Here is a 27,417-nt window from a genome sequence, read left to right on the forward strand (position 1 = left end):
GTGCCAGAGGAAGTGGCAGGACAGAACTGAAAAGAATCAGAGTCGGGCTATGAAGGCCTGGTGCTAAGATAACTTTATCCTTAATTCTATAGGAAAAGGGAAACCAACAACAATCTTTGAGGAAGAGTGACATCATCAAATTTGCATTGTATCTTCCTATCCTAAATGAGAAAGAAACACAATAGAAATGAACTAAACTGACAGAGAAAAGTCAGAGAAAGCAGACCAGGCGGGTTAGGCAATCGGTTCAGGCATTCTTCCTGGGCCTCTTCAAACCAGGGGCAACATACAACATCTCTGAGCTTTTGCAGCAAAGACAGAGTTGACACTTCCAGAAATGCTGAGTGGCTAGTTACAGGGACCCTTTGTCTCTCAAAATATCTGCTCATATAGCACACGCCTTCCTGTAACACTATGGGACCTATAGTGCAGGTTTAGCTGAAAATTCACTTAATTTTGATTTCAGAGCGGGACTTGACAATTTTAGTTTGGGGTGACAATTAAGAGCTAGTTATATAAGCATTAAAATTATAGTTTGCACCCCTGAAAAATAAAATGACTTAAGGTGGTGGCTAGTCAATCTAAATTCTCTCAGTTATATTCTGCAGAAGAGTAACACGCTATTGATTTATGCTGTCAAAGAAACAATATTTTCCTTGCTGGTAGCACAAAGCTGGAAGAAATAACTAATACATCATCTGACAGAATCTTAGAGTCACAAAAATCTCCACAGGCTTAAACCAATAGGCTCATTCTAAGAAAAACATGCAGAGAGATAAATGTCAATCTTTGAACTGAGATTTAAGTTGCCAAATGTATAAATACAAGATAGAGGAAACCTAGTTTAAGCCCATGTAAGTTGTCTTAGGGTTTTGGTTGAGCCCAAGTCCCACGCACACCAGCACTGACATAGCCCCAAGGAGCCCCAAGGCACAGAGTGCAGAAATGGAGGATAAATGTCCAGAAGAGGAAATGCAATGTCGGCTGTACCCTACACTAGTCATTCCTCACTCGCAGGATTTTGTTTGTTTCTGAGAGTCACATTCCAGCAGGGAAGTCATGTGAGGAATGCCCAGGAGCTTGGGATGCTTGGATTATAAAGAGAACCTGGGGTGAAGTGGCAGTGCAGGCACACAGTGCCTATGGAGTTGGCACAGTTTGGTTCTGCATGGTCTTAGAGGATTATGTGGGTCTACAGAGAGAAACCATTGACCCAATACATGAAAAGCATCTTCTAAAGGAACTTTCCAGAACAAATAGGTTGATTTATGAGATTTATAAGCACCTCGTCACTGAGAACACTTAAGCGAAGGCAGGATGACGACCTATTGGGCGGGGACTCCTGCACTAGAGGAGACTGGCCTCTCAGCCTAAACATCTGTGCTTCGGATATGGGGGCACATGGCTCTATGCTCACAGAAACTGAACAGGAAATGGGCTTGCTAATATATTTATATATTGACAGATCCTCTCTGTCTCTGTCTGTCTGTCTCTCAGTGTTATTTGACTGTACTGTGATTTTAATCCTTGACTTAAATCTTGTACATTAAAAATCTTAAATTTTGACCCTAAAGTACAATTTAGGAAAAATCAGTCATATGTGGCAAATACATTTAGCACAGCTATGTAGCATAAGGAGGAGATAAACGTATTTTGGTCTATTGCTAATTTCTTAAATTAATAAAAGAGGAAGGTCTAATTAATCTTCTGGTTACTGCTTAAATCATTCATTCTTATAACTTGCACTTCCGAAATGATGTGTTACTTGAAGACTGATGTTTAGGTAAGCGAGAAATGAAAGAGTTGGTATTCACACGGAGCAAGAAAAGACATTCTTTAGAAAGTTGTCATTTAGTATTACATCACCATGGAATGGATTAACTGAAATATGAAACACCATGCAAATGTCATAGAATTAGCATCTGCTCCCACCTGACTGTAGTTGATTTTGTTCACTCTTGCCTGCGTAATTTCTGGTGTATCTGGTGCGATGTGGATCTGGGTCTTGTCTTTGTCCCAGGCTTCTGTGTATAAACGCTAGCAAGGAAAATATAAAATGTCATCAGGAAAAAACTTCAGTGTATTGTTAATCGGAACTTCAAGGCCATAAGAACTTTATAAAGAGAAATAACAAAAGGTTACATATTTTATACACATTATGTATTTTACACGTATCTTCAAGTAAAGTAACCAGTTCACAGTAGAACATATATGTATGAGTGCCTTCTGATACTCTGAGTTGTATGTTAACAAAAGGAAATTCAGAATATCTTTTATGCAGAGATGATTTTCCATAAAAATGTACCATTTTATCAGAACTACGAAATAACTACTGAAGTAAATGTTAAAATATAAATGACATAGACATTAGGTAGACAGATATGGATAGATATAGATAGATAACAGACAGATATCTTTTGTTGCTCACTGCTCTATTACTTTCTTCTCCTGATCATGCTTCTTTTCCTTTGGTTTAGCTTTAGGAGTCCTACCTTGGTTCTCTGAACGCTGAAGTCTCACCTTGTTCATAGTGATGGCGTTGTTCTTGGCCAACACTTGTTCCAGAGAATCAGTCACGCTGGTAAACCTGAATTTGTCTGGAGGCTGGCGATAGATTTTATCACTCAAAATTTCAGTTGCCCTTTTGCATTGTTCCACATCCAAAGAGCCAATGGGAACCCAGCCGATGCCTCTCAGCCATTGGAGATCTGCCTTGTACATATTCTGTTGATACAAATAGCCAATAAATATTTATCTCTGGTTTGGGAAAACATTTTCATCAGAAGGATATGAAATAAAGTAAGAACACTCTTGAAAACGTAGTTTGGTGGACAGGCAGGGTATCAGACAATATTCTTTTTCGGTCTGGAGGGTTTGACATTTAACACTCACAGGAAAAGAAGAAATGTTATGCTCCACTTGCAGGGGCTGGTGAGTTTGGTGCCCCTTATCCAAGGGGTGTTAATTCACTGATTTCCCACCTTTGCACGGCATTATGATCCTCAGTACTCACGTCGCTCTGGAGGTCATAGGCATGCCGAGCGTGCATGACGTCGTTCTGGTCGGGCAGGCAGGTCCACTGGTGCAGGTAGTTCTTGTAGTCTATGTCACTGACCAAGGTCTGGCACTTCTTGGCCAGCACCACCCCCAGCATGTCCACTGGGCTGCTGAACTTGGTCTTCCACTTCTCAAAGTCCTTCTTGTACTCCCGGTCACTCTGGATCTTGGCCACATGCATGGACCACATCATCTTGGGGTCGTCACGTATCGCTCGGGCACCAATGTGATGGCCAAGCTGCTTACGATAACCTTCTTTGTATTTGAACTAGAAGAAGAAAAATACTGATAGTCACCTAGTATAACTTTTAGTATAAAATGATTAGTAGGCTCAGATTTTCCTATTCATTAAAAACATGTTACACCCCGAAATATAAATAATATGTGTGTCTGCATCTTGTAAACCATTTCGAAAATAAAGCTTGTATATGTATACAGAAAATAAAATAAAAAGACATTATTCTGCCATTCAGTGATAACCGCTGATGAAAACGGCTTTGTGTGTGTGTGTGTGTGTGTGTGTGTGTGTGAGAGAGAGACAGAGAGAAAGATTAAAATTAGGAGTCATACTGTATATGGATTTGTACCTGCTTATTTCAGTTATTATATAAGCATTTTCCTGTGTCATTATACATTCCCTACAAACATGAATTTTAATGACAGCAAGTATTCCATTATATTGGTATATATTAATACTTTTAACCATTCTGTGATTGTTGAACATTTATTTTTAAAGTATGATAGTTACTTCCCATATTTTGGATATAAAGGGAACATATGCTTTTGACTTCACAGACAAAAGAAATAGAAGGACAAACATTTCTAGAAACGTGAGCAAATCCATATTTTGAAGTAAGTAAATATCTGCAGCCAATCACAGGATGCAGAGATAAACACATGGTGCACATGAATGGTTGGACTTTAAATAGAATAATGTGTCCCATTCCTTCAGCCCTTACAGGTTCATTGGTTTACAGGGAATGAATGGGCTGGGTTTGGAGGGGATCCTATGATGAGCTCAATTGTATATAAGTACACATCATGTGGAAAAGCCAAAAGGCTGTCTGAGCTATAGTCAAGTAGCCAGTGCTTTTGTTCAGCAGGGAACAGACAGTATTTTGAAATGCATGTTGCTGTGGACTCAGTCATACCTAGAAGTTAACCTTTATGTTGAGAGTTTTATTACCATTATGTTAAACTATTTACTTACAAAAAACTGTTAGCTAGAACCTTAACTTCATAGCTTACTTGCTCTACTACATATCTTTGAGAGAGAAAGAAATCTTTGAGCCAAAGCTGAGCAAAGAACTCTACAGGTGCACTTACTTCACTTGCAATGTCTCTGGAGGCCTTGGCCATCCTGATGGGAATGGCATCTATCCGCATATCATAGCCTTTCTTCTTGGCTTCTTCTAGGCCAAGTTTATAGTGTTTCTGAAATAGACATAAATCATCGTAAGTTTGATATATAAAGTGCAGTGCAAGAAAAAATATATCATGCACCATGAATACATTGCTTACCTCACTGTAATTTATTGTGTTTTGTTTAGCAAGTAAAACTTCAGGGGTGTCTGGCATAATGTGGACAGTGGTTTTATCTTTATCCCAAGCTTCTGTATAGAGATGCTGAAAGAAACAAAAAAAGGATGTGACTAGTACAGGCCAGTGATGAATCTGGTTCTTAATGAGAGTAAAGAGAGCCCACTCTGTGAGTCAGTACTTGTGACACCATTACGTCTAGGTGTCTCATGTCAGTAAGAAGCACAAAACTTACTTAAAAACCACTTTAATACCAAGCAAAATAATTGAATGTGATTTTTCTTTTATCAAAACAGATTTCAGTGTTTACATACACACATACAAAAATTGACACCCCGCTCAAGTAAAAGAAGGACTTACGTGGTTCATGGTAATAGCGTTGTTTTTTGCCAAAACCATTGGGATGGAATCCATAAGGCTGGAAAATGTGAATTTATCTGGGTGCTGGCGGTAAACGTGGTCACTCAAAATCTGGGTAGCTCTCTTGTTCCTCTCATCCTCAAGAGAGCCAGTAGGAAACCAGCCAGTGCCTTTGAGCCACTGAAGGTCGGCCTTGTACAAATTCTGAAATTGTAAGTGATAAACTGAAATTGTAAGTGATAAACCACTAAACATCAGCATAATGATATGCCTTAAAGAAATAAAAATTTGAATTATAATACATTGCATTATATTATATATTTCAATGCTTGGATTCTTGGGAAATTTAAAAATTTTGCTATGTCTTGTGAATCCACCCAATATTCAAGATTAGAAACCTATTTTGAAAAACATTTTAAACAGAACATAGAGAATGACCCAACTCTACTAGATCAATAATCTAGAGGTTTCCATCAAAGCAATCAGTGCTTTGCTGGTTCTTTCTTTATGGAAATAATGATGCTCTCAGATGTCTGTGTGACTGGATAGAGAGTGGGCATTAGTCCAGGGAGGTAGAACTCAGTTGTATAAACTCAACTCCCCTCATTTTGGGGGAACTTGGATACTTAAGTAAGCAGACATGGTGTTTTGTTGGCCAAAGGAAAATCTTATACTCACATCACTCTGGAGGTCATAGGCTTGTCGAGCATGGGTGACGTCAGTCTGGTCGGGCAGGCAGGTCCACTGGTGTAGGTAGTTCTTGTAGTCTACGTCACTGACCAAGGCCTGGCACTTCTTGGCCTGCACCACCCCCAGCATGTCCACTGGGCTGCTGAACTTGGTCTTCCACTTCTCAAAGTCCTTCTTGTATTCCCTGTCACTCTGGATCTTGGCCACATGCATGGACCACATCATCTTTGGGTCATCTTTCACGTCCCGGGCTCCAATGTGATGGCCAAGCTGCTTGCGAAAAGCTTCCTTGTACTTGTACTAAAGGAAACAAAAAGAAATCATGTCTTATTCTTTTTAAGATTAACTTATATTACTATCTTTGTGGCAAATTACAGAGAACATATATTCCAAATATCACCAAGGGTAGAGAGCCACAGATTTAAGGTTTTTTTGATAGTAAAGATTAAAGGCTAAATCCTACAAATTCCATACATAATAAATGCATCCTTGAATTTATCCTCATCTCACACTGCGTCACTATGTTTCAATTTGTTACTTAGAGGACTGTGTTCAATTTAATATTAACTTGAGACTGCTCTGAAGTGAAAATTGCAATCCAATCAATACAAACAAGGGAAAAAGTCTTACTTCGCTGGCAATTTCTCGGGATGCTTTTGCTGCTTTGAGTGGTATGGCATCAACGGGAAGATCGTAACCTTTTTTCTTCAGCTCCTCATAACCCATTCGGTAGTGTTTCTGTTAAGAGATGAAAATCACTTTGAAAAAAGCTATTTTCCATAAACATCTGCATCATAATGAATCCAACGTGCTAAATATTTTAAGAGCTCATGAGGATAGTACAATATGTGCTCTAGAATACTCAAATGTAATTGGAAATTATGCTTATTGATTGCTGATGATCCTGTTTTAAACTTGAAAGCTCTTCAATTACTTAGATCAATAAAATTAAATGTCATCTCTTCCCAAATGTTTATGAGAATGAGATAGACAGAAGTAAATTGGTAGAGAAATGAAATGGAATTATCATTTAGGTGCTGTTTTCCAATTAACTTTGAATGTTTCATTAGAAGATTTTGTTAGAAAAGAGCAATGCCTTTTAAAAAAAAATTTATTTAATTAATTTATTTTTGGCTGCGTTTGGGTCTTCGTTGCTGCACACGGGCTTTCTCTAGTTGCAGCGAGCGGGGGCTACTCTTCACTGCAGTGCGTGGGCTTCTCATTGTGGTGGCTTCTCTTATTGCGGAGCATGGGCTCTAGGTGCGCGGGCTTCAGTCATTGTGGCATGCGGGCTCAGTAGTTGTGGCTCACGGGCTCTAGAGCGCAGGCTTGGTAGTTGTGGTGCATGGGCTCAGTTGCTCCATGGCATGTGGGATCCTTCTGGACCAGGGCTTGAACCATGTCCCCGGCATTAGCAGGTGGATTCCCAACCACTACACCACCAGGGAAGCCCAAGAGCAATGCCTTTTCCCATCTAACACCTCTAGTGGGGGAAAATCACACCTAAAGGACTACGTAGCTAACACATTGTGAAACAAAGTCTATTTCACAATATAGGGCTGTCCAAAAGTAGGATACATATTTTTAGGTAAGAAACAAAGTCCTTCATAATTTTTAAAATGTAAGATTTTTTGAGGAAAGTTTAAATATTGAATTAAAAAGCTTAAGTGAAATAATGTGCTTCTTCAGATTTGTTACATAATTAAATAATTGAGAATCTAATTTAATGCACTTCATTTAGAAACCAGATTGTTTAAAGTGCCTATTGATCTTGGACTTGTTTTTATATTTTAGTCCTTTGTGTCATTACTCTAGTACATTATTTAAGCTAAAGTGTTTGTATTGGAATTTAGAACTTGTCTTTAAAATATTAATTTTTACATCCATTATTTTCAGGAGATTATGCCATGATGACAATAAAAATGAAATTATCCTGCATGAGTTTTTTTTTTGGTGCATGAGTTTTTTGTGTGTGTGCAAGAGTTTTTTATGCTCACTCATTTAAATTTTATTGAATTTCATGTATATCAGGCACTATACTAGCTAAGCACTGCAGATCAAATATGAATTGTCTCTGCTCCCAAGAAGTTCTTATCCACATAGGGAAGAACTATACAAACCATTATGTTATAACAACATGCGTAATAATGGACTATAATGAACAGAGAGCACATCCTTACAACTCTATCTGACATAGGGAGTGCCAATTATTTGGATGTTCAGGCTTAAAACCACTAAATGAGGACTCTAAGTCACTTGTAGTTTGTTAATTAACATGACTCAAGTATTCAAAATAATTCCAAATAAATTCACTGCCTTAGACGCAATTAAAATGAGATTTCTGGGGACTTCCCTGGTGGTGCAGTGGTTGGGACTCCACGCTCCTGATGCAGGGGGCCCAGGTTCGATCCCTGGTCGGGGAACTAGATCCCACATGCATGCCGCAACTAAGAGTTCACATGCCACAACTAAGGAGCCCTCCTGCTGCAACTAAGACCCAGTGCAACCAAATAAAGATAAATAAATATTAAAAAAAATAAAAATAAAATGAGCTTTCTGAAAACACATGCTGAATTTGGAAACTTACATCACTTGTATTGATTAAGTTTGCTTTAGCCAGAATAATGCCAGGTGTATCAGGCATGATGTGGATTTGAGTCTTGTCCTTGTCCCAAGCTTCTCTATAAAGTCTCTAAAATGAGAAATAAGTGTTTTTCAGTGGTGCTATAAGATTAGTGAGTGACATAGTTAACTTCAAACAGTATTACTGATTCATCTAAATTAAGCATCACAATAGCATAAGCAGATAACATAAGCAGAGAATAGATATAGTATTTTTTGACTCATCTGAGACATAACTGCCTTCAAAAATATAGATTATGGATTACCTTTTCAAAGTTACAACTAACCTGCCTGTAAGAAATCAACCCAAGTATTTAAAGCCTTTGCCAACATCATCAAATGGAGCAGCAGTTCTCCACCTGTTGGATCGTGAAAGTCTCCCTCGGTGTTTAACTGGGGGACAGCCCTTATCTTCTGAAAAGATGACATATTCAGGGTATGTCTATATATTAGGGAGTCTCATTTCCTATGTGGTTTATTATATGGTTATACCTCATAATTACTTGGGAGGATTAGGATTCCCCCAAAGGATTTTGTATGAGATTTATCAAAGCCTCTTTTATATCTTGGGGTCATCATCCGTCTTTCTTCAACAGAAGACAGAGGGACCCAAACAAAAATCTCATTGATTTATTAAAACTAGGGGGTGAAAGTCTGATGAAAAACTTTGTTTACATTGTCAGAGAATCTTCCCACAAGATACTTATCAATTACAAAGGCCAAAATAGTAACCAGACAGTGGACAAAGCTGGTGACACCATTTCACCCAAGTAATCAAAGTTAAAATGATCAGTAATGGGACAGATTGATATTATGTGCCTATATGGAGGAGGATGCAACATGCGCTATCCTGCCAATAATACAAAACCTGAATCTAATCATGAGGAAACACTAGACAAAACCAAATTTAGGGAGGTTCTACAAAACAACTGGCCTGTGCTCTTCACAAATGTCAAGGACTTGGAAGACAAAGAAGTGAGGAACCAGTTCAGATTAAAGGAGACTAAAGACATGACAAGTAAATTCAACGTGTGGTCTTGGATTGGATCCTGGATCAGAAAAGATTTTTTACTTTCTATAAAGGACACTTGTGGTAAAATTGAGTAAATTCTGTAGACTAGTGTTATTTCAACACTACTTTCCTGATTTTGATCATTGCACTGTGGTTATCTAAGAGAATGTTCTTATTTTCAGGAAATACACATTTAGGGATAGAGTGGCATCAGGAAGCAACTTATACACATACACATACATATATATACGCACACACACACACACACACACACACAGAGCTAAGAGAAAGAGGTGGGAGGGAAGAAAGAAAAAGGCAAAAGTGACAAAATGCTAATAATTGTGGAATCTGGGTGAAAGATATATATACGTATAAAGATGCACATACATAAATTATTTGTACTATTTTCAACTTTTCTGTATACCTGAAATTATTTCAATATAAAAAGATTTTAAAGTCTCATTGGTTCCTTGGACTTATCAATTTCCCTTTGAGGTGTGCAGTGTCGGGTGTGAGGGGTTGGCACTTTTCTCCTTCCTGAACATTCTTACTATGGTCCATGTAACCCAGAGGAGTCAATTAAAGACATTCAGGACTACAATAAACCAAGGCTTGTGAATTTCCATATACCTTTACCCTGGTTCTGGACTAACCTTTCTGATTAAGAAAGATCAGAGTTTCTCAACTTCAGCACTATTGGTGTTGTATACCGGATGATTCTTTGTTGTGAGGGAACTGTCCTGACTTCTATCCACTAGATGCCAGTAGCATGCCACCCTCAAGTTATGACAAGGTCTCTGCGTGCGGCCAAATGTCCCCTGTGGGACAAAACTGTCCCTGGTTGGGAACCACCAGATAAATAGATAACTATATACTCTTTATGACATTTCCACTGTGCCTGTGTAAGGTACTCAGAATATCTCCCTCTCATATACTCTATCCCAACAAAATCTGGGTCTTTAATGCACTCAAGTTTCAAAGAAAAAAATACGTTCAATAGTTTTTTTCTTTATGATTTGGATAAATAAATAAGCAAGCAAGATTTGGGTGACAAAATTTATACTAACCCATTTTTACATGATCCAGTGTAGGGTAACTGATAATTCAAATGAAGTAACCAAACAAAAAAACATTATGCTGTGTGATGCGATGTTGTGCTGTTCTACTAATTTATTAAGCAAATACTATTGAGCACCTACCAGGTATCAGGCACTATAATTTCTCTTATTTATTTCTGAAGAGTTACTCACATCACTCCTATTTTTGGCATTTGTCTTTGCCAGAACTATGTCCATGGCATCAGGAATGCTGGTGAACTTGTTTCTGTCTGGAGGCTGGCGATATTTCTTCTCACTGATGATTTCTGAAGCCCGTTTGTTCTTTTCTACCTCCAAAGAACCCAGGGGACTCCATCCTATGCCTCTCAGCCACTCAAGGTCAGATTTATACAAATTCTGTGAAAATACAAAGCAAGCCATCAAAATTCCAACCTCATCTAGACCCTTGACCGAAGTGATTCTATGCATTACAAACAGATGCATTTTAGATATTCAATAATAATTTATCTAGTTTCAGTCTGTCTATGATTAAATGGCTACTCATATGAGATATAAAGTACTACATAAACTATGAGATTTAGTAGAAACTGACCTCACTCTGTAGTTCATAAACCTTTTTAGCTTGAACAACGTCATTCTGGTCAGGCAGGCAGGTCCACTGGTGCAGATAGTTCTTGTAGTCCACGTCACTGACCAAGGCCTGGCATTTTTTGGCCAGCACCACTCCCAACATGTCCACTGGGCTGCTGAACTTGGTTTTCCACTTCTCAAAGTCCTTCTTGTATTCCCTTTCACTCTGCATTTTGGCTACATTCATGGACAACACAAGCTTTGGATCATCTTGCAGACTCCGGAATCCAATATGGTGGCCGACTTGCTTGCGGTAGCCTTGTTTATATTTAAACTGAAATCAGAGGAAACAGTTCTCTTATTAACATAAACACAGGGCAAGTTAAACTCAGTTTGCTTTGTTTGCATGTTTGTTTTCCAAAACTGAGAATTTCATTTAACTTAATAAGAAATGTGAAAACTTAAGTGGAAGCTTCCAAAAAAACATAATGTAGCTGAGTATCAGGACAGGTTATGATGAGAAATTAAATTCAACTAGAGGTAGAAATATATATTGGGATGTGCTAGACATTGTGTATGCTGACTCTACGGTAGTATTTGATAAAGCTCTTGTGATATCCTTATGGGAATGATGGAAAAGTATGGCTGAATGGCAAAAAAAAAATTGGGAAGATTCAGGACTTGATGAACAGGCCTAATAGTGTAGATTAATTTATTAAGCGGCAGGGTTTTTTAGTGGTTTGCCATATAATTATGTCACATAAACTTGGCCTGTTCGGGATCCATATCTTCATGCACATAAAAACAGCTAAACATGTTAAACTAGAAACAAAATTCCACAAGATCTCAACATATCGCCAAGATAAGTCAAACGAACTACATAAATGTAAGAAATTAAGAGTGAAATCTAGTATTTAGATTCAATTGGGAAAAACTGCATTACTGTTGGATGACAATGACAAGAGGGATAATAATAATGAGAGGAATAATAGCATTTACTTGATACTAGATGCTGAACATACATTACACTTCACAGAAGTAGGTTCTACTCTCTCGACACCCAGCTTCATGGTTATGTCTACTAAAGATACTCAAGAGTTTACGTGGGTTATAAGCTCAATGTGGGCAATCTGACAAAGTTGCTTTTAAAAAAGTAGATTTTTGTAAGAGATTCTGTAGGGGTACAGATAAAGGCAAATCAGAAGCTCATGTGCTTGGTCTGACCTGAAACAGGAAAACAACACCGAGTTTTGAGGCACTCTATTTTGAGAGGGGTTTTGAAAAAATACAATAAATCACAAGTGGAATGATCAGAGGATTGAAGGACCTATAAAGCTAAAACCAAAGGAGAATAAGTAAGAAACTTGAAATGTTTGAAGGGGTATCAGGTGAAAGAGGAAATATGCTACTTTTGTGGTGTTCTAAAACACAGACCTGGGCTTCCCTGGTGGCGCAGTGGTTGAGAATCTGCCTGCTGATGCAGGGGACACGGGTTCGTGCCCTGGACCAGGAAGATCCCACGTGCCGCGGAGCAGCTGGACCCGTGAGCCGTGCCTGCTGGGCCTGAGCGTCCGGAGCCTGTGCTCCTTAACGGAAGAGGCCACAGCAGTGAGAGGCCCGTGTACCACACACACACACAAAAAAACACAGACCTAGGGCTGATCAGTAACATGTTTGAAATAAGGAAATAGATAACGTCAATTAGAGATGATCCAGCAAGGAAACAACCTGCCCTGAAGGACACAAAAATTCTTATATTTGTAAGTATCCAGAGACCAGTTGGAATGGAGAGAAGGTAGGATGCTGAGTGGGAGATTAGATTAAATAACCTTTAAGTTATCTTCTAACTCTAAATTCTATGATTCTAATTTATTAAATTGAGTACTCATAAAAAATAGCTCTACTCTCCTTAGATTGTACAGATACAAGAACCATTTGAAACTGAGAGGAGATACAATCTCTACAATGGTGGGAAATTCATTTATAGGTAATTTAATTTTAGGGTACAATTTCGAAAGTTTCTAACAGATTTACATGAAAAGAAATTAGGTACTATCAAATATTGTGTTGTTACGAAAGTATTGACACAATTTAATTTCCTAAACTATCTTTACCTCATGGGGAGCACTAACATTAAATGAAAATGAGTTTACTTTCTGGGGACCGTTCAAGCATCACTACTGCTTTAGGTTCATTACCACATCTATTCATTTTAATGAAGTATTGACCTGCAAGCCCGAGGATGGGTAATAACACGTCATCTAATTAATTCTCAGCACTTCTGGAGTGCCACAGATTAACTGAATTAGAGAGAAACTTCCCTTATATTCTTAGAATTTATTGTCAGATTCTGTCTTTATTTTTTTAACCTTTTTAATATTGGAGTATAGCTCATTAAGAATGTTGTGATAGTTTCAGGTGTACAGCAAAGCAACTCATCCATACATAAACATGTATCCATTCTTGCCCAGACTCCCCTCCCATCCAGGCTACCACATAACATTGAGTAGAGTTCCCTGTGCTAAATAGTAGGTCCTTGTTGGTTATCCATTTTAAAAATAGCAGTCTGTACATGTCAATCCCAAACTCCCTAACTATCCCTTCCCTCCCCCCTTCCCCCCAGTAACCATAAGTTCATTCTCTAAGTCTGTGAGTCCGTTTCTGTTTTGTAAATACGTTCATTTGTATCATTTCTTTTTAGATTCCGCATATAAGTGATATCATACGATATTTCTCCTTCTCTGTCTGACTTAACTTCACTCAGTATAACAATCTCTAGGTCTTTGCTGCAAATGGCATTATTTCATTCTTTTTTATGACTAATATTCCATTGCATATATGTACCACATCTTCTTTATGTCAGATTCTGCCTTTAGACATGCTTTCTCTCCAAACCAAATCCTTGTTTTGCTTTGTTTCAAAGATTTTGATTAAGAGGTTGTGCTTCCCTATGAAATTCTGATAATTTATTCTCTATAACCAAAGTTCTCTGAATTTTTGGTGTTTAATTTTTGGGGTTAACAAAATTATATGTTTTAGTGTTTGCAGAATATCTAAGTTGAATACTTATAAGAATTTAATTGATCAATAGGAACTATATCCAGTTTATTTATCAAATTTACTACCCTTTCCAATCATAAATAGAAGTTGCCTTGGGAATTCCCTGGCTGTCCAGTGGTTAGGACTCGGCGCTGTCAATGCCATGGCCTGGGGTTCAATGCCTGGTCGGGGAACTAAGATCCCACAAACTGTGTGCGGCCAAAAAAAAAAAAAAAAGAAGTTGCCTTGGAGAGTGAATATCCTTGTTTTATGAACTTTTGACCAGATATCCAGGGGAAAGTTAGGTCCTCTGGATCTTAAACCTAAATTCCTGCCACTTTCTGTATTTTCTATACCCTAAGCCAATTTATTATAATTACGTAAATGCAAGGATGGACTAAATAGAAAGAATTGGAAGCTAATTTTAAATATGTGCAAAGAAAAATCTATTAACATTAGGTTGTTGAGGTTATTTATTATCTGGCACTTTGAATTTGTCTAAAATAGACAAATAGAAGCCAGAAAAATTATTTGCAGGCAAGCAGGGGAAAACAGAAATCTCTGGTACTTTTGTAATGTCTAGAAACATCATGTCTTAGTGTAATGCACCTTGTAGGTCCTCTGGCTCAGTCTCTGTCCAGGCAGCCCCTTTTTTGATATTCGATCAGTGAGAAACAAGAGTGAATTTGGGGTAAGTGAAGAGGGTAGGAGAAGATGAAGGGGACGGCATCACATTTTGAAAGGTAGGGCCTATCTGTGAAAATCATTACCAGCATTAAGGTACTGGATTCAGATAACAGTATATCCTCATAGAAGTCCAACAATACTTACATCACTAGCAATGTCTCTTGAAGCTTTGGCCAATTGTACAGAAATTGCATCAACTGGGAGATCATAGCCTTTCTTCAAAGCTTCTTCCCATCCAAGTTTATAGAGTTTCTGAAAATTAAAGAAATTATTTAGCATTATTCAGTGTATATTAAAACCCAAACAGATTATTGAACAAAAGTGTACCTAAAGAGTAGACATCAGATTTTAACATCATCTATCTTATCTCTGAAGATATGGATAAAAACAAAGCAAGCTGTTTAATAGAGCAATGACTTAGCATCACGTGATCTGGCTTCTTTTTTTTTTTTTCTTGCCTCTGAGACTCACTCCCCACCCCCTTGGTAGTGCAGTTGATCATGTCCTTTTCTGTTCAGACACAATATGGTCATATCAAGTATATTAGGTAGATTCCCTTTGCAGTTAAATACAGTCTAGGTTCACTATTTTGATTACAGATGTTAAACTGATTTTTTTAAAAAAGGGTCAGGTAACATATTTTAATTATCTAAATGATAAAAGTAATAGATAATGAAATGCCTTTTGTAAAGTGCAATAAATAAGTTAATCTTTTTTTTTTTTTTTTTTTGCGGTATGCAGGCCTCTCACTGCTGTGGCCTCTCCCGCTGCGGAGCACAGGCTCCGGATGCGCAGGCCCCAGCGGCTCTGGCTCACGGGCCCAGCTGCTCCACGGCATGTGGGATCTTCCCGGACCGGGGCACGAACCTGTGTCCCCTGCATAGGCAGGTGGACTCTCAACCACTGCGCCACCAGGGAAGCCCAAAGTTAATCTTTTTGAATCAAATTTATTGAATGGATGCACATATGTTAAAACTGGACAATAATAAAAATAGCTGAAGGCCATCCAGTGCTTACTATGTGCCAGGCACTGTGATGAGAACCCTTCATGGAATTTCTCATTTGGTCCTCACAGCAATTCAATGTCATAGGCACTTGTACGGTCCCAGTTTTAGGGATGAGGAAATTAAGGTTTAGACCCAATATTACACAATTCATAAATGGCAAAGCCAAAGCTCATACCAGGTCTGTCTGGTGCAATTTTTTCTTCCAACAGCTATTTATCAATTTTCTATACTGCACCATGCACAATGAGTACTGAAATAAAACAGGCACAATGCCTACTCCATGGGATGTATAATCACAGCCGAAGCGCTTGCTTTAAACCACCATAAACTGCAACATCCCTACGCTAGCCAGTTTGAGTCATTCATTTCCACTGCTTCAGCATTTACATCAATGATATACCATGCCATCATTTAAAACGTTCAATTAGTTTCAAGCAAAATTTTTATGTAGCTTTACCTGACTGTAGTGTATTTGATTTTGCTTGGCTTGTAAAATATCTGGTGTATCTGGCATCACATGAACCTTGGTTTTATCTTTGTTCCAATCAACGGTGTATAGGTACTAGAAAGTTAAAAAGCATACATTTAAAATTTAATAACTTTTTAGGACAAACAAGAAAGAAAAAATATAACAATATTTGAATGCACTCAATTTGAATTAGATTAAGTTAACTTAGTAACTAAAGTAGTATATGATTCAGAAAAGACACCAAAAATAAACTCAGACTTAAAAAAATAATTTAAAAGAACAAATAATTTCTAACTTAATTAGAAGGGCAAGTAAAATAAAAATAAGAGGTTGGGAGCAGAAGAATATGGTGTAGGGGAGTGCTCTGGTACTGTTTGCCACTGCATAGAAGTGGTGGGCCCAAATTAAATTTCCCAAACAAGAACCAGAGACTGCTAGCCCTGTCTGGCTGGGAGCTACAAGGAAGGATAGGTGTTCTGTCTACCTTGTTCATGGTATGCGCATTCTGCTTGGCAAGAACCATGTCCATGGAGTCATTCAGCTTCTTAAACTGGAAGTTGCTAGGGTGCTGGCGGTATTTCTGATCACTGGCATTTTCAGTTGCTTTCTTGGCCTTCTCCACTTCTAGGGAACCAGCTGGACTCCAGCCAAGCCCTTTGTACCATTCATTGTAGTCCTGCTTATATTCATTCTATAAAGAGAAGAAGCACATTCTACTTTACCTTATCAATTTAGATACAAAACTGTGGCACAGGAGCCTGTAATCTCCATTCTCATGCTAAGAATGCAACCATCACTCAGAAAGAAGAGAGCCTTACATCACTCTGTATGTGATTCATATTCTTGGACAGCTGGATGTTCATGGAGTCTGGAAGGAGGATGTACTTGTGAATCAGGTGCTTGTAGTTGGTGTTGGTGATGTTGGCTTGGGCATCCTTGGCGGCCGTGACACTGAGCATGTCGGCAGGGGTGTGGTAGCTGGTCTTGGTTTTCTCATAGTTTTTCTTGTACTCCCGATCAGATTGCATCTTGGCCACTTGCATGGAATGGACTAATTTGGGATCATCCTCAAGACTGCGGAAACCAACCATCTTCCCCCTCTCCTTTTCATAATTGTGTTTGTATTTATACTGTGAAGAAAAATTTGAATATTTATTCAGAGCAATTCCCTTGACCAGAAATCATTCTAGTGTCAATATTCTGTATTTCATAAAAAGGGATACTTTTATAGAATTCTACAGTTCACAAAACACTTTTTTCACATTTATTTGTGTAAGTTGATCATCACAACTATACCTTGTGAGGTAGACAGCAAGGTTATTGTTACTGCCCCCATTTTAGAGAACAGTAAGCTGAGGCCAGAGGGGTGAGTGACTTGCTAAAGTCATTAAAGCCTAGAACATGGATCTTGTGATGATACACCACCCAGATTTTCACACATACCCTGTTGTTAAAGAACATTTAGTAGGTAATAAGTGTACAGCAAATGAGAGAGAAAAAAGCAGAATGTTCTAAGCAGTTTAATGTTGCCCTGAAAAATCATCCAGCCAGTCTTTCACTGATGAGAAGAGGCTTAGTTATGAGATACACAGTATAATTTTAGGGCAGCTTTATATTTGTGGAGGTTTTTTTCTTTTAAGACTCTCTACTCTGGTATAATGGGGAAGAAATTTTACTATTTATCACCAAGTTCCCTCTTTCATGGGGAGATCCTGATGCATGGAAAACTTCTTATTCTGCCTATCTCTTGTGGGTTCGGGTGTACAACTTAGGGGTTAGAAGCTGGGAGAGCCAAATGACTCCAGCACAATAGAGGGAGAAGTTTGGAGTCCTCAGGACAATGTAGGAGTGGGATAGGGATGGGTAGGTAGGAAAAATGAAGAGCAGAGATGGAAGAGGAAAGAGAAAGTAGACCTGGGGGATGGCTAAGGAACGAGTGCTCTGAATGTGCTCCTCTCATTACCCCCAAATCATTAAATGTTCACTGTGAGTAGATTTCTTGTGAAAACAATCAAATGAAAGAATTGAGTTTCATAAAGGTGATGTGTTATGGCAATGGTGTGTTGGCACACCAGCTCTCTGGGGGAAAAAAGCCCTGATTTGTACTGTTTGCCAATTTCTGTGGTGTAAGTTCTCCCACTATAGTTGATATCAAGCTATCAATAGTTTAACAACTGGTTTGCAAAATTCATGATTATTTAATAATCAGCTATCATGAGCACAAAAGATCAGGACCCCCAGCACACCACTTCCTGGGACATCCTGTTGGGAAGACAGAGACTAAGAGGCAGGAGGCAAGAACAACACAAGTGTTAAGAAAACTTAGTGAAGGGCTTTCGATTTCTACTGGCCATAGCCTTGGTGATGGAGTACAAAGGTGGTCATAATGTAGCTGGCATTCTGTTTTTTCAGAATACCAGAGAAAACACAAGAGCAAGGCTAAGAAGCATTCACAGAACAGAAAGGGACTATTGTTAGCAGGCATGCTTTCTTTCTCATATTTTATTCACTCAGTGTTTCTAAAACTCAGCCCTTATTATTTTGGTAGATTAGAAACCCCCCAGTCAGGTGACCGCTTTCCTTCAGACTTACATCGCTTGCAATATCTCTTGAGGCTTTGGCAGCTTTGATAGGAATGGCATCAGTTCTGAGATCATACCCTTTCTTTTTAGACTCTTCCAAAGAAAGTTTGTAGAGTTTCTGGAAAGAGAGGCAAAGGAAATAGTTTTCTTCTAAATAGGAAAGTCTGGGTTTATTTTAAAAGAGTAAACTGGCACTGCAGCATCTTTTTTTTTTTTTTTTTTAATCTTTCAGCAGAATGCTTCATTGGTGGTTCAAGGGCTAAATGCTCTCACAAGTAACATAACTGTGTTTGAAAACAAAATCTATTATAAATTAAAACATCTTCAAAAAACCACCAGAAAAAGTAAGAGCTACTTGTCTCTACTAGGTTGTAAATATGCTTTTTAAAAATGTGAAAGCCCAGTAGATTCTTACTGATGCATTTTGTCAAATAAGAGTCAAGAGAAGAATACAAAAATAGCCATGTTCTTAAATCAAAAGACTTCACTGTTTTGCAATTGACACTTTTATGTATATAACTGTGTGGATACTACAATTCAAAAAGAAGTCAACAATTCCAAATCCCTGTGTAATTCAAACAAACAAAAGAAAAAAACTGGTAGAGGGACTTCCCTGGGGTCCAGTGGTAAAGAATCCACCTTCCAATGCAGGGGACCCGGGTTTGATCCCTGGTCAGGGAACTAAGATCCCACATGCCGTGGGGCAACTAAGCCCGCATGTCACAACTACTGAGCCCGCACAGCTCAACTAGAGAGCCTGCAAGCGGCAAAAATACAGAGCCCATGCGCTCTGGAACCCATGTGCCACGGCTACAGAGCCCACCCACCCTGGAGCCTGCAAGCCACAACTAGAGGAGAGAAAACCACATGCCACAATCAGAGAGAAACCCGTGTGCTGCAACGAAGATCTCGCATGCCTCAATGAAGATCCCGCGTGCCACAACTAAGACACGATGCGGCATTTATTATAAATAAATAAATAATAAATAAATCTTTTTTTAAAAAAAACTGGTAGGATTTGAGGGTTTCCTGGCAACTGGTTAGGATGAGAAAGGAAGTGAAATAAAACACCTATGAAGCTTCTAACAGTAAGTTAGAACATTACATTCCTTACAGGGCTTGACCTAAATTCTTCAAAATGTTATTTTTCCCTTTCCATTTAACTTTTCCCAAGACTGCCTCTTTAGAATCATTTCAAAAGCTTGGTAGAGGGACTCTTTAAGAAAGTCCTGGGATTCACGCTTTCCTTATCTCTTATCCTGGGCTCTAAACCACTCTCTTTACTTCTCTTAGTTTGATAAGAAGTACCTACACCTAGAACAAAATCCAACTGCCCTTCGAATTCCTAACTGCTGTCCCATCAACAGGCCTACTCCTACTCTTAGCAAAGCAAGATTAGAAAGATTCTCATTTGTGGGTTCCCACTCACTGTCAAAACAGTCATTCTCAAAATCGAGCCATTAATTAGTTAATTTGTTTTTATTGGTTCAAATAGGTAGGAAAGAAAGATGACAACTGGAGGAATTATACTCACATCACTCATATTAATTGTATTTGCCTTTGCCAGAATCATCTGGGGGATATCAGACATGATGTGGACTTTGGTCTTGTCAGCCTCCCATGCTTGTTTGTAGAGGTGCTGGAAAGAAAAAAAAAGAAAAAAGGAAGGAAGGAAGAAAGGAAGGAAAAAAGAAAGAAAAGAAAGAGAAGAAAAAAGCAATGGAAGTTAGTATTTAAAAGTTTTAAAGGAAGTCAGTACATATATATTATTGTACACAAATATCAATATTTTATGTATTTTTATTAGCTGGCTCTTATTTTTAAAAAGTTTAAAGGAAAAAGGTGCTCATTCAAACAAGACAGTGGAGAGGATGTCAGATGGAAAGTAAAATGTCCTGCCTTCCTATTTTACAGCCTGGATATAGCATCTCCATCCTAAAATTTTCTATGCGTATTAAAGTCCACATATAGTCCTTTTTTTAATATAAATGAGGTTATATAAAACATGTTTTACATCTTGCTTTTTTACTTAATATTATAGGTTAGACATCTTTTAGCCCTCTTAATAATTTACTTCATTCATTTAAAGAGCTGTGCAGTATTCCATGAAGAGGTGTAACCCAATTGATTTAACCAGTTCTCCTTTGATAGACATTTAATCTGTTGTTTCCAGTTTTTTTCTACTATAAGCAATGATGCCATGATCTTTGTGGTGGGCCTGGAGATGTACAACCCAGACACTCACTCAAGGAAGGACTGGTTGCACCAACTATTGGCAGACAGCCTCCAAACTGTCACTTGCTTCAAGGTTTTGTTGCCTCACTTAAGAGCACACTCTTCCCTGGTGGCCATCCAGTTACTCATCAGAGTGGTGGTACAAAGGCCTGGCCATTCCACCCAGTTCAGGACACATCCGGCAGGCCGTATATACTCAAGAGACCTCTGGGGCACTGGCATAGGCTTTGTAGGGCTGGCATCACAGTCGGACCCCTCTTGCCCCCCCCCCTTTTTTTTTTAACATCTTTATTGGAGTATAATTGCTTTACAATGGTGTGTTAGTTTCTGCTTTATAACAAAGTGAATCCGTTATACATATACATATGTTCCCATATCTCTTCCCTCTTGCATCTCCCTCCCTCCCACCCTCCCTATCCCACCCCTCTAGGTGGTCACAAAGCACCGAGCTGATCTCCCTGTGCTATGCAGCTGCTTCCCACTAGCTATCTAGTTTACGTTTGGTAGTGTATATATGTCCATGCCACTCTCTCATTTTGTCACAGCTTACCCTTCCTCCTCCCCATATCCTCAAGTCCCCTCACTGGTACTGATCCCTGAAAAATGCCCTGTACTCCAAATTCCATCTCAGCATTTTTTTGGGGGGACCCTAACCTGCAAAAAGTATTACCATGTGTATGTATATGTGTACATCTTCGCACATACATGAGGATTTCTGAAGGGTATTGGGCAACTGAAGTTTTAATTTTAACAAATATTAACAAAAATTGTTGCTTAGAAGTTTACATTAACTCCCTTTCCAATACTGTATATCACACAACTTTTTTAATCTTTGCAAATCTTATAGGTGAAAAATGCTATCTCTTTGTTTTAGCCAGGTTTGATTAAAAAACAAAACCAAAACTTCTGCTAGAGTCTTTTTCTAGATCAGGGGTCAGTAAACGTAAAGAGCCAGATAGTAAATAATGTTAGGCTTTGTGGGCCACAGAATCTCTGTTATGAACTACTCAGCTCTGCTGTTGCAGTGCAAAAGCGACCACAGATGATATGCAGATGAATAGCTGTGGCTGTGTTCCTATAAAATTTTATTTACAAAAACTAATTTTCTGACTTCTGATCAAGACCAGCACGATCCAACAGAATTATGCAATGATGAAAATGTCCTGTGTCATCTGTGTCATCAACACGACAGTCCCTAGCCACACGGGGCTATCAGTCACTTGAAATGTAGCTAATGTGAATGAAGAACAAATTATTAATTTTAATTAATTGAGATTTGTCATCACATGTGGCTAGTGATTATAGTATTGGAAGCACAATTCTAATGGAAAGAGCAATAGTTAGTCATTAGAGTACTGGTTCTAGTCCAGACCAGGTCACTGACCTGCTGTGTGTCTTTAAGGGAGATGCCTTGCCTCTCTGGGCCACCCTTTCCTCAACTCTGCAAGGAAGGGGTTCAACCTGATGACCACCAAGATATCTCTCAGTGTTAGCATTTGCTATTTCTGTGATTCTCATCTTGGCATGATTATTTTAAAATGGTAATCTTTAACACTGAAAAAATGAAAGGCTTAATTTAATATTTAAAAAGTAAATGTATGTTTGTGGTGGTTTAAATTCTAAGTCTTAAAAGGGGCACTGAGACTTTTGCCTTGTGTCAACAAGTCCTTTCCAAAGAGGTTGGTCTTCTTGACAAAATTCTTTCTCAGAAGACTCCAGGGGATTTACTCAGAGACTTAGCGTAATACAGCTCTATCTTTCTACATCATTTCCTGCAACCGTTTCACGTTCAGATCCAAATTATTTTTCCCCTTTTTGGTTAATCAATGGCATTTCTAATTATGATCCACAAAATATAACCAATGCCGTTGCAATTATTTTATTTTTGCAACTTAAAAACAGATGTCCAAGGGTGATGTACTTGTTGGTCCTGAAATCAAATTATGGCTAATTATGTCAAACTACAGTAAGGCTTTTCTGAAGGCTGGAGTCATTAATGATCCAGGGAAGTACTAGTGGAGAGCTATTGCTCGTAGCATTGCCCAGAGAAGGTCCTGGCTCAGAATGCTGCTACAGCCATGTAATCTAGTTTTCTTTTATTCCATCAAAAGAGCAAGGAAGCAGGGGTGGGCTGCAACACCCAGCTGTTATCATCAGCCCTACAGTCTACTGATTCAGCATAATGAGCTTCTACTAACTTCGCCTTAGACAAATGGGACTCATTTTCAAGATCTGCATCGAAAGAAAAGAGTCCATACTTATTTTGTTATGTCTATTAGGTAGGGTGGTTCACTGAGCATTTGGAGAGGGCACTTATTAGGACTAATTTCTATCTTTTTTGTTTTTTTTTTTAACTACAAGACCCTTTTTCAAGGTAGAGGAAACATTAATTATGATGCTGTAAAACTGTTATCAAAACCTGTTGATTAAATGTAGGCTATGCCTGGCTTATTCCTGATGCTTATGAAACACTACATTATTGAAAGACTTACTTCGTTCATAATTTTTGCATTATTCTTGGCCAAAACCATGTTCACTGAGTCCATCAAGGTGGAATACTTCAAAGTGTCTGGGTGTTGGCGGTACTTCTTTTCACTGATAATCTCCATGGCTTTCTTGTTTTTCTCAGCCTCCAGGGAGCCCAGAGGGAGCCATCCAACGCCCTTCATGAAGTCAGCATAGTCAGCCTTGTACTGATTCTGCAAAAGAGGAAAAGTTCGAGGATGAGAAGAAACCAAATCTTCCAAGAACCATGAGCGGGTATTTAATAGTCCATAAGTTCCACTTCAGTTTTCAACTGATAGTATATTCAACTTTAATTACTTTTAACCCTAAACTTTATTTTTTCTTTACATTTCCTTGCATGAGGAATTTAAAACAAGCAGCAATATCTTTGTGATTTATTTGCTTCTCTCAATGCCTTCATAAAGAAAAAGTGTTAAAAAATACCAAATAGATCAATCTACCACGTGACTACTATCTCAAGAAAGGTGACCATGCTGGACTAACTTTCTTACAAAAATCCCCAAGTCCCCTTGGTTAATAGGAGACTTAGAGGACTCCATTTCTCTCTTTTGCTATAAGCCTTTGAGCAGCCACCATGGTTACAGCTCCTTCGGGTATGCCAGAAACCTCACTGATACTTTGTGCAAATTTCATTTTTTTCCCCTCAAATCAGACATTTCCCCCTATAACTGTACCACGGTTGCTTTCATTTGGGTACTTATGTACCTCCCCAGCTATAGCTCATCTCTTACATTTCCAAAGAGAAATATAGGCTCGGCATGGTCTGCATTTGGTTCATAATTTATATTCACTTTCCCCAGCCACCAAAGGGCCTCTATAGCTCAATTCTTGGCTTTACACTCTCTGTGCCTTCCTCACATTTATTCTAATAGCTGTTTCAGCCATCACCTCCTTACTATTTCATCAGTAAGTAAGATAGGCAATTATAAAGCTGGAAATGAAAGCTGGCTGCGAGTGAGGGACAGTAGCTCTCAAGTTACCTGACTTTCTGTTTTACCTCTTACTCCTTAATCAGGAACTTTTTATACTTCTGACTCTCCCTGCTAGATCTATTTCCTTCAACACATTCTTTCTGAAACCAAATTTCATGTGTTATGGCTGATCTAGCATCCAATAATGCTCACAACAATAATAGATAGGGTTCATCCCTTTTGTGTTAAAAAAATAAATTCAATCTAAGGTAAAAACTGAAACACCTCATTGGGAAATTACATATGAATTTCTTTCAGGATTTTCAAAATGTCATTACTTATGGTCTTTCGTGATTTGCTTATTATCCAAAGTAAATGCTCTGCAAATGTTGTGGCTGTCACGTACATCACTTTGAATCTGCATCATGTTTTTGGCCAATTCAAAGCTCATGGCATCAGGAAGCATGTTGTAGGCATGGATCACGTTCCTGTAGTTGGTGTTGGTGGCCACTTCCTGAGACTTCTTGGCTGCCACCATGCTGAGCATGTCTGCCGGGGTGTGGAAGGATGTCTTGGATTTCTCGTACGCCTTCTTGTACTCCCGGTCTGACTGCATCTTGGCCACTTGCATGAAGTGCACCAACTTGGGGTCGTCCTCTAGGCTCCGGAAGCCAATGTGTTTCCCTTTGGCTTGTTCATAGGCTTGCCTGTACTTGTACTGTGGATGGAAAAGAAACATGGTGATGAAGATAGTGAAAGAAAGAGAACAAAATATAATTCACTACGTGCCATTAGCTTTGTCATAGGTGTAGGGTTTTAGAGCTACTCTAAACTTACAAAGGGAGGAGTTGTTGGCGGGGTGGGGGGACTGGGAGCAAATTTTTTTTTTTTTTGCGGTACGCGGGCCTGTCACTGTTGTGGCCTCTCCCGTTGCGGAGCACAGGCTCCGGACGCGCAGGCTCAGCGGCCATGGCTCACGGGCCCAGCCGCTCCGCGGCATGTGGGATCCTCCCGGACCGGGGCACGAACCCGTGTCCCCTGCATCGGCAGGCGGACCCTCAACCACTGCGCCACCAGGGAAGCCCCAGGAGCAAAATATTTTTACTTCAAATTTCTTGACAGACTTGAGTCCATGAGGGGAAAAAATCATCTACAGTTAATCAAAGTGATGTGTAAATAAGTTGTTTTAGGGTTATTTAGAAAAGCAGCTTTTCCCACTCTGCTGTGTAACCAGCGGAAAAGGCTGCAGGCACCACTTTTCATGGTGCACCTCTACATTTAGGAAAGAGCTTGGTAATGGATCTTCTGGGTAAAGTGCATAGATCACATCCCTATGTTTGCTAGGAATTGCCCATAAACAACTTAAGCACTCTAAAAGTAACTTATTTTAACAAGACCCTGTCACTTTTTACATTGAATGATGAACAAATAATTAGAGCATCCTTGGACTGGGTGAAGGGAGGTGTCTTGTGTGTTACATGGGACAGTGGTCCCACCAACACTGGACAGAGCTGATTACAGCTCCTGCATACACATGAGCTTGGCTCATTTGCTCTTTTTCTCGTTTAGACTAAATAAGCATCAGTGAAAGCACTTACATCACTGGCAATGTCTCTGGAGGCTCTTGCAGCCTTTATTGGGATGGCATCAGGCCTCAGGTCATATCCTTTCTTCTTTTCTTCTTCCCAGCCAGCTTTGTACAGTTTCTAAACGATGAAGTAGAAAAACACCAGCATCTTGTTAGTCACGTTAGAATGGGGACCCTAATTTTAAAGTGGTTGTCATGTGGAAGACAGATATTCCACAACTACTAGTTCCCTTCAAACTCTTCCCTCCCCCTGCCACCACCCCCCACTCCCTGCATCTTTGTTGTTGTTGTTAATCTACTCACATCACTCATGGTGATTTGGTTGACTCTGGAGAGTAAAATGCCTGGAGTATCAGGCATGACGTGAATGGTGGTCTTGTCTTTGTTCCATTTTTCAGTGTAGAGCCTCTACAACAAGAAAGGCAGGCACATGACTGTACAGCAGGACAAATCTGCAATGTGCTATCAAGAGGAAGAGACTCACATCTCCATGGTAGAAGAGGTTAAATCTGATATTGGAAAATGAATGAAATAGCAAGAAGATGGGCTGATGAGACTGGACACATGATTTTAAAAATCATCAAACAAGGGAGCCCTCTTCCACTGAAACAACAAAGGCTATCTTGCTCCAACCACACATTACATAGAGTTTCGTGGTTCTAACACACACTCAGCATGAGGTTGACAGACAGCCTGGGGTTGGTATAAGTGGGAGCTCTCTAGACACGATGACGGTTATAGACTGCCCCCTCCTACCACCACCACCACGACCATGACCATCAGAAAGATGAAAACGCTGATGAAGGTCAAAGTGGCACTGCCTGGTTCAATGGTCTGAGCACTGCAGGGGTTCTGAGGCTGAGGCCAGCAGGTGAGTTCTTACCTTGTTCATAATCAGTTTGTTACTTTTGTTTAGTGCTTGTTCCAGTGTGTCCATGGCGTATGTGAACTTTAGCTTCTCAGGGTGCTGGCGGTACTTCTTCTCGCTAAGAATCTCTCCTGCTTTCTTTGCCTTCTCCACCTCCGGTGACTCTATGGGCACCCAGCCGATCCCTTTCATCCAATTGGTGAAGTCGGATTTGTACAGATTCTTCACAACGAAAAAGGAAATTCTCGTTTCAGAAAGAGTCAGCGCATGGGTTTCTTTGACCAGATGATTTGCTCATTTTTAAAAAGAGGAAAAAAAAAAAAGATGGGGGGACTGGGAGAATAACCTGCTTTTTATTCCCTACCATCCTTCAGAAAAAAATTAATTACAAAGTGATTGTATTCATGGTGGTTTTGAACAGAAAATCCTGACCCAATAATTCCTTTAAAAATTTAACTTTCTTGGGGGGAACGTTAACAGAATTTTGCACTGAAAAGGATATTATATAGCACCCATTTGGACCTGTTAGTCTTTCACAGAATACAACATATATCGGGTCTAACTTCCAAAGTTTAAGTATATATATACATAATAACT

At 39.1% G+C, this 27,417-nt stretch overlaps 1 protein-coding gene across 1 annotated transcript in view; it reads right to left on the reverse strand.

Annotated features, from left to right (window-relative positions):
- NEB (nebulin) overlaps positions 1-27,417 on the reverse strand; it is a 225,892-nt gene that overhangs the window by 134,713 nt on the left and 63,762 nt on the right. Inside the window, exons 34-55 of the mRNA XM_082841069.1 lie at positions 26,836-27,042; positions 26,256-26,360; positions 25,963-26,070; positions 24,771-25,082; positions 23,420-23,626; positions 20,227-20,331; positions 18,703-18,810; positions 16,929-17,240; positions 16,595-16,801; positions 16,099-16,203; positions 14,779-14,886; positions 10,931-11,242; positions 10,531-10,734; positions 8,234-8,338; positions 6,277-6,384; positions 5,635-5,946; positions 4,957-5,160; positions 4,579-4,683; positions 4,384-4,491; positions 3,014-3,325; positions 2,521-2,724; positions 1,933-2,037 (exon numbers count right to left, since the gene is read on the reverse strand). Of these exons, the coding sequence (XP_082697195.1) occupies positions 1,933-2,037; positions 2,521-2,724; positions 3,014-3,325; positions 4,384-4,491; positions 4,579-4,683; positions 4,957-5,160; positions 5,635-5,946; positions 6,277-6,384; positions 8,234-8,338; positions 10,531-10,734; positions 10,931-11,242; positions 14,779-14,886; positions 16,099-16,203; positions 16,595-16,801; positions 16,929-17,240; positions 18,703-18,810; positions 20,227-20,331; positions 23,420-23,626; positions 24,771-25,082; positions 25,963-26,070; positions 26,256-26,360; positions 26,836-27,042 (3,963 nt within the window). The remainder of the gene's footprint in view (positions 1-1,932; positions 2,038-2,520; positions 2,725-3,013; positions 3,326-4,383; positions 4,492-4,578; positions 4,684-4,956; positions 5,161-5,634; positions 5,947-6,276; positions 6,385-8,233; positions 8,339-10,530; positions 10,735-10,930; positions 11,243-14,778; positions 14,887-16,098; positions 16,204-16,594; positions 16,802-16,928; positions 17,241-18,702; positions 18,811-20,226; positions 20,332-23,419; positions 23,627-24,770; positions 25,083-25,962; positions 26,071-26,255; positions 26,361-26,835; positions 27,043-27,417) is intronic.

Source organism: Leucopleurus acutus (genome assembly GCF_964270905.1).
Source record: "Leucopleurus acutus genome assembly, chromosome: 6".
Lineage (NCBI taxonomy): Eukaryota > Metazoa > Chordata > Mammalia > Artiodactyla > Delphinidae > Leucopleurus > Leucopleurus acutus.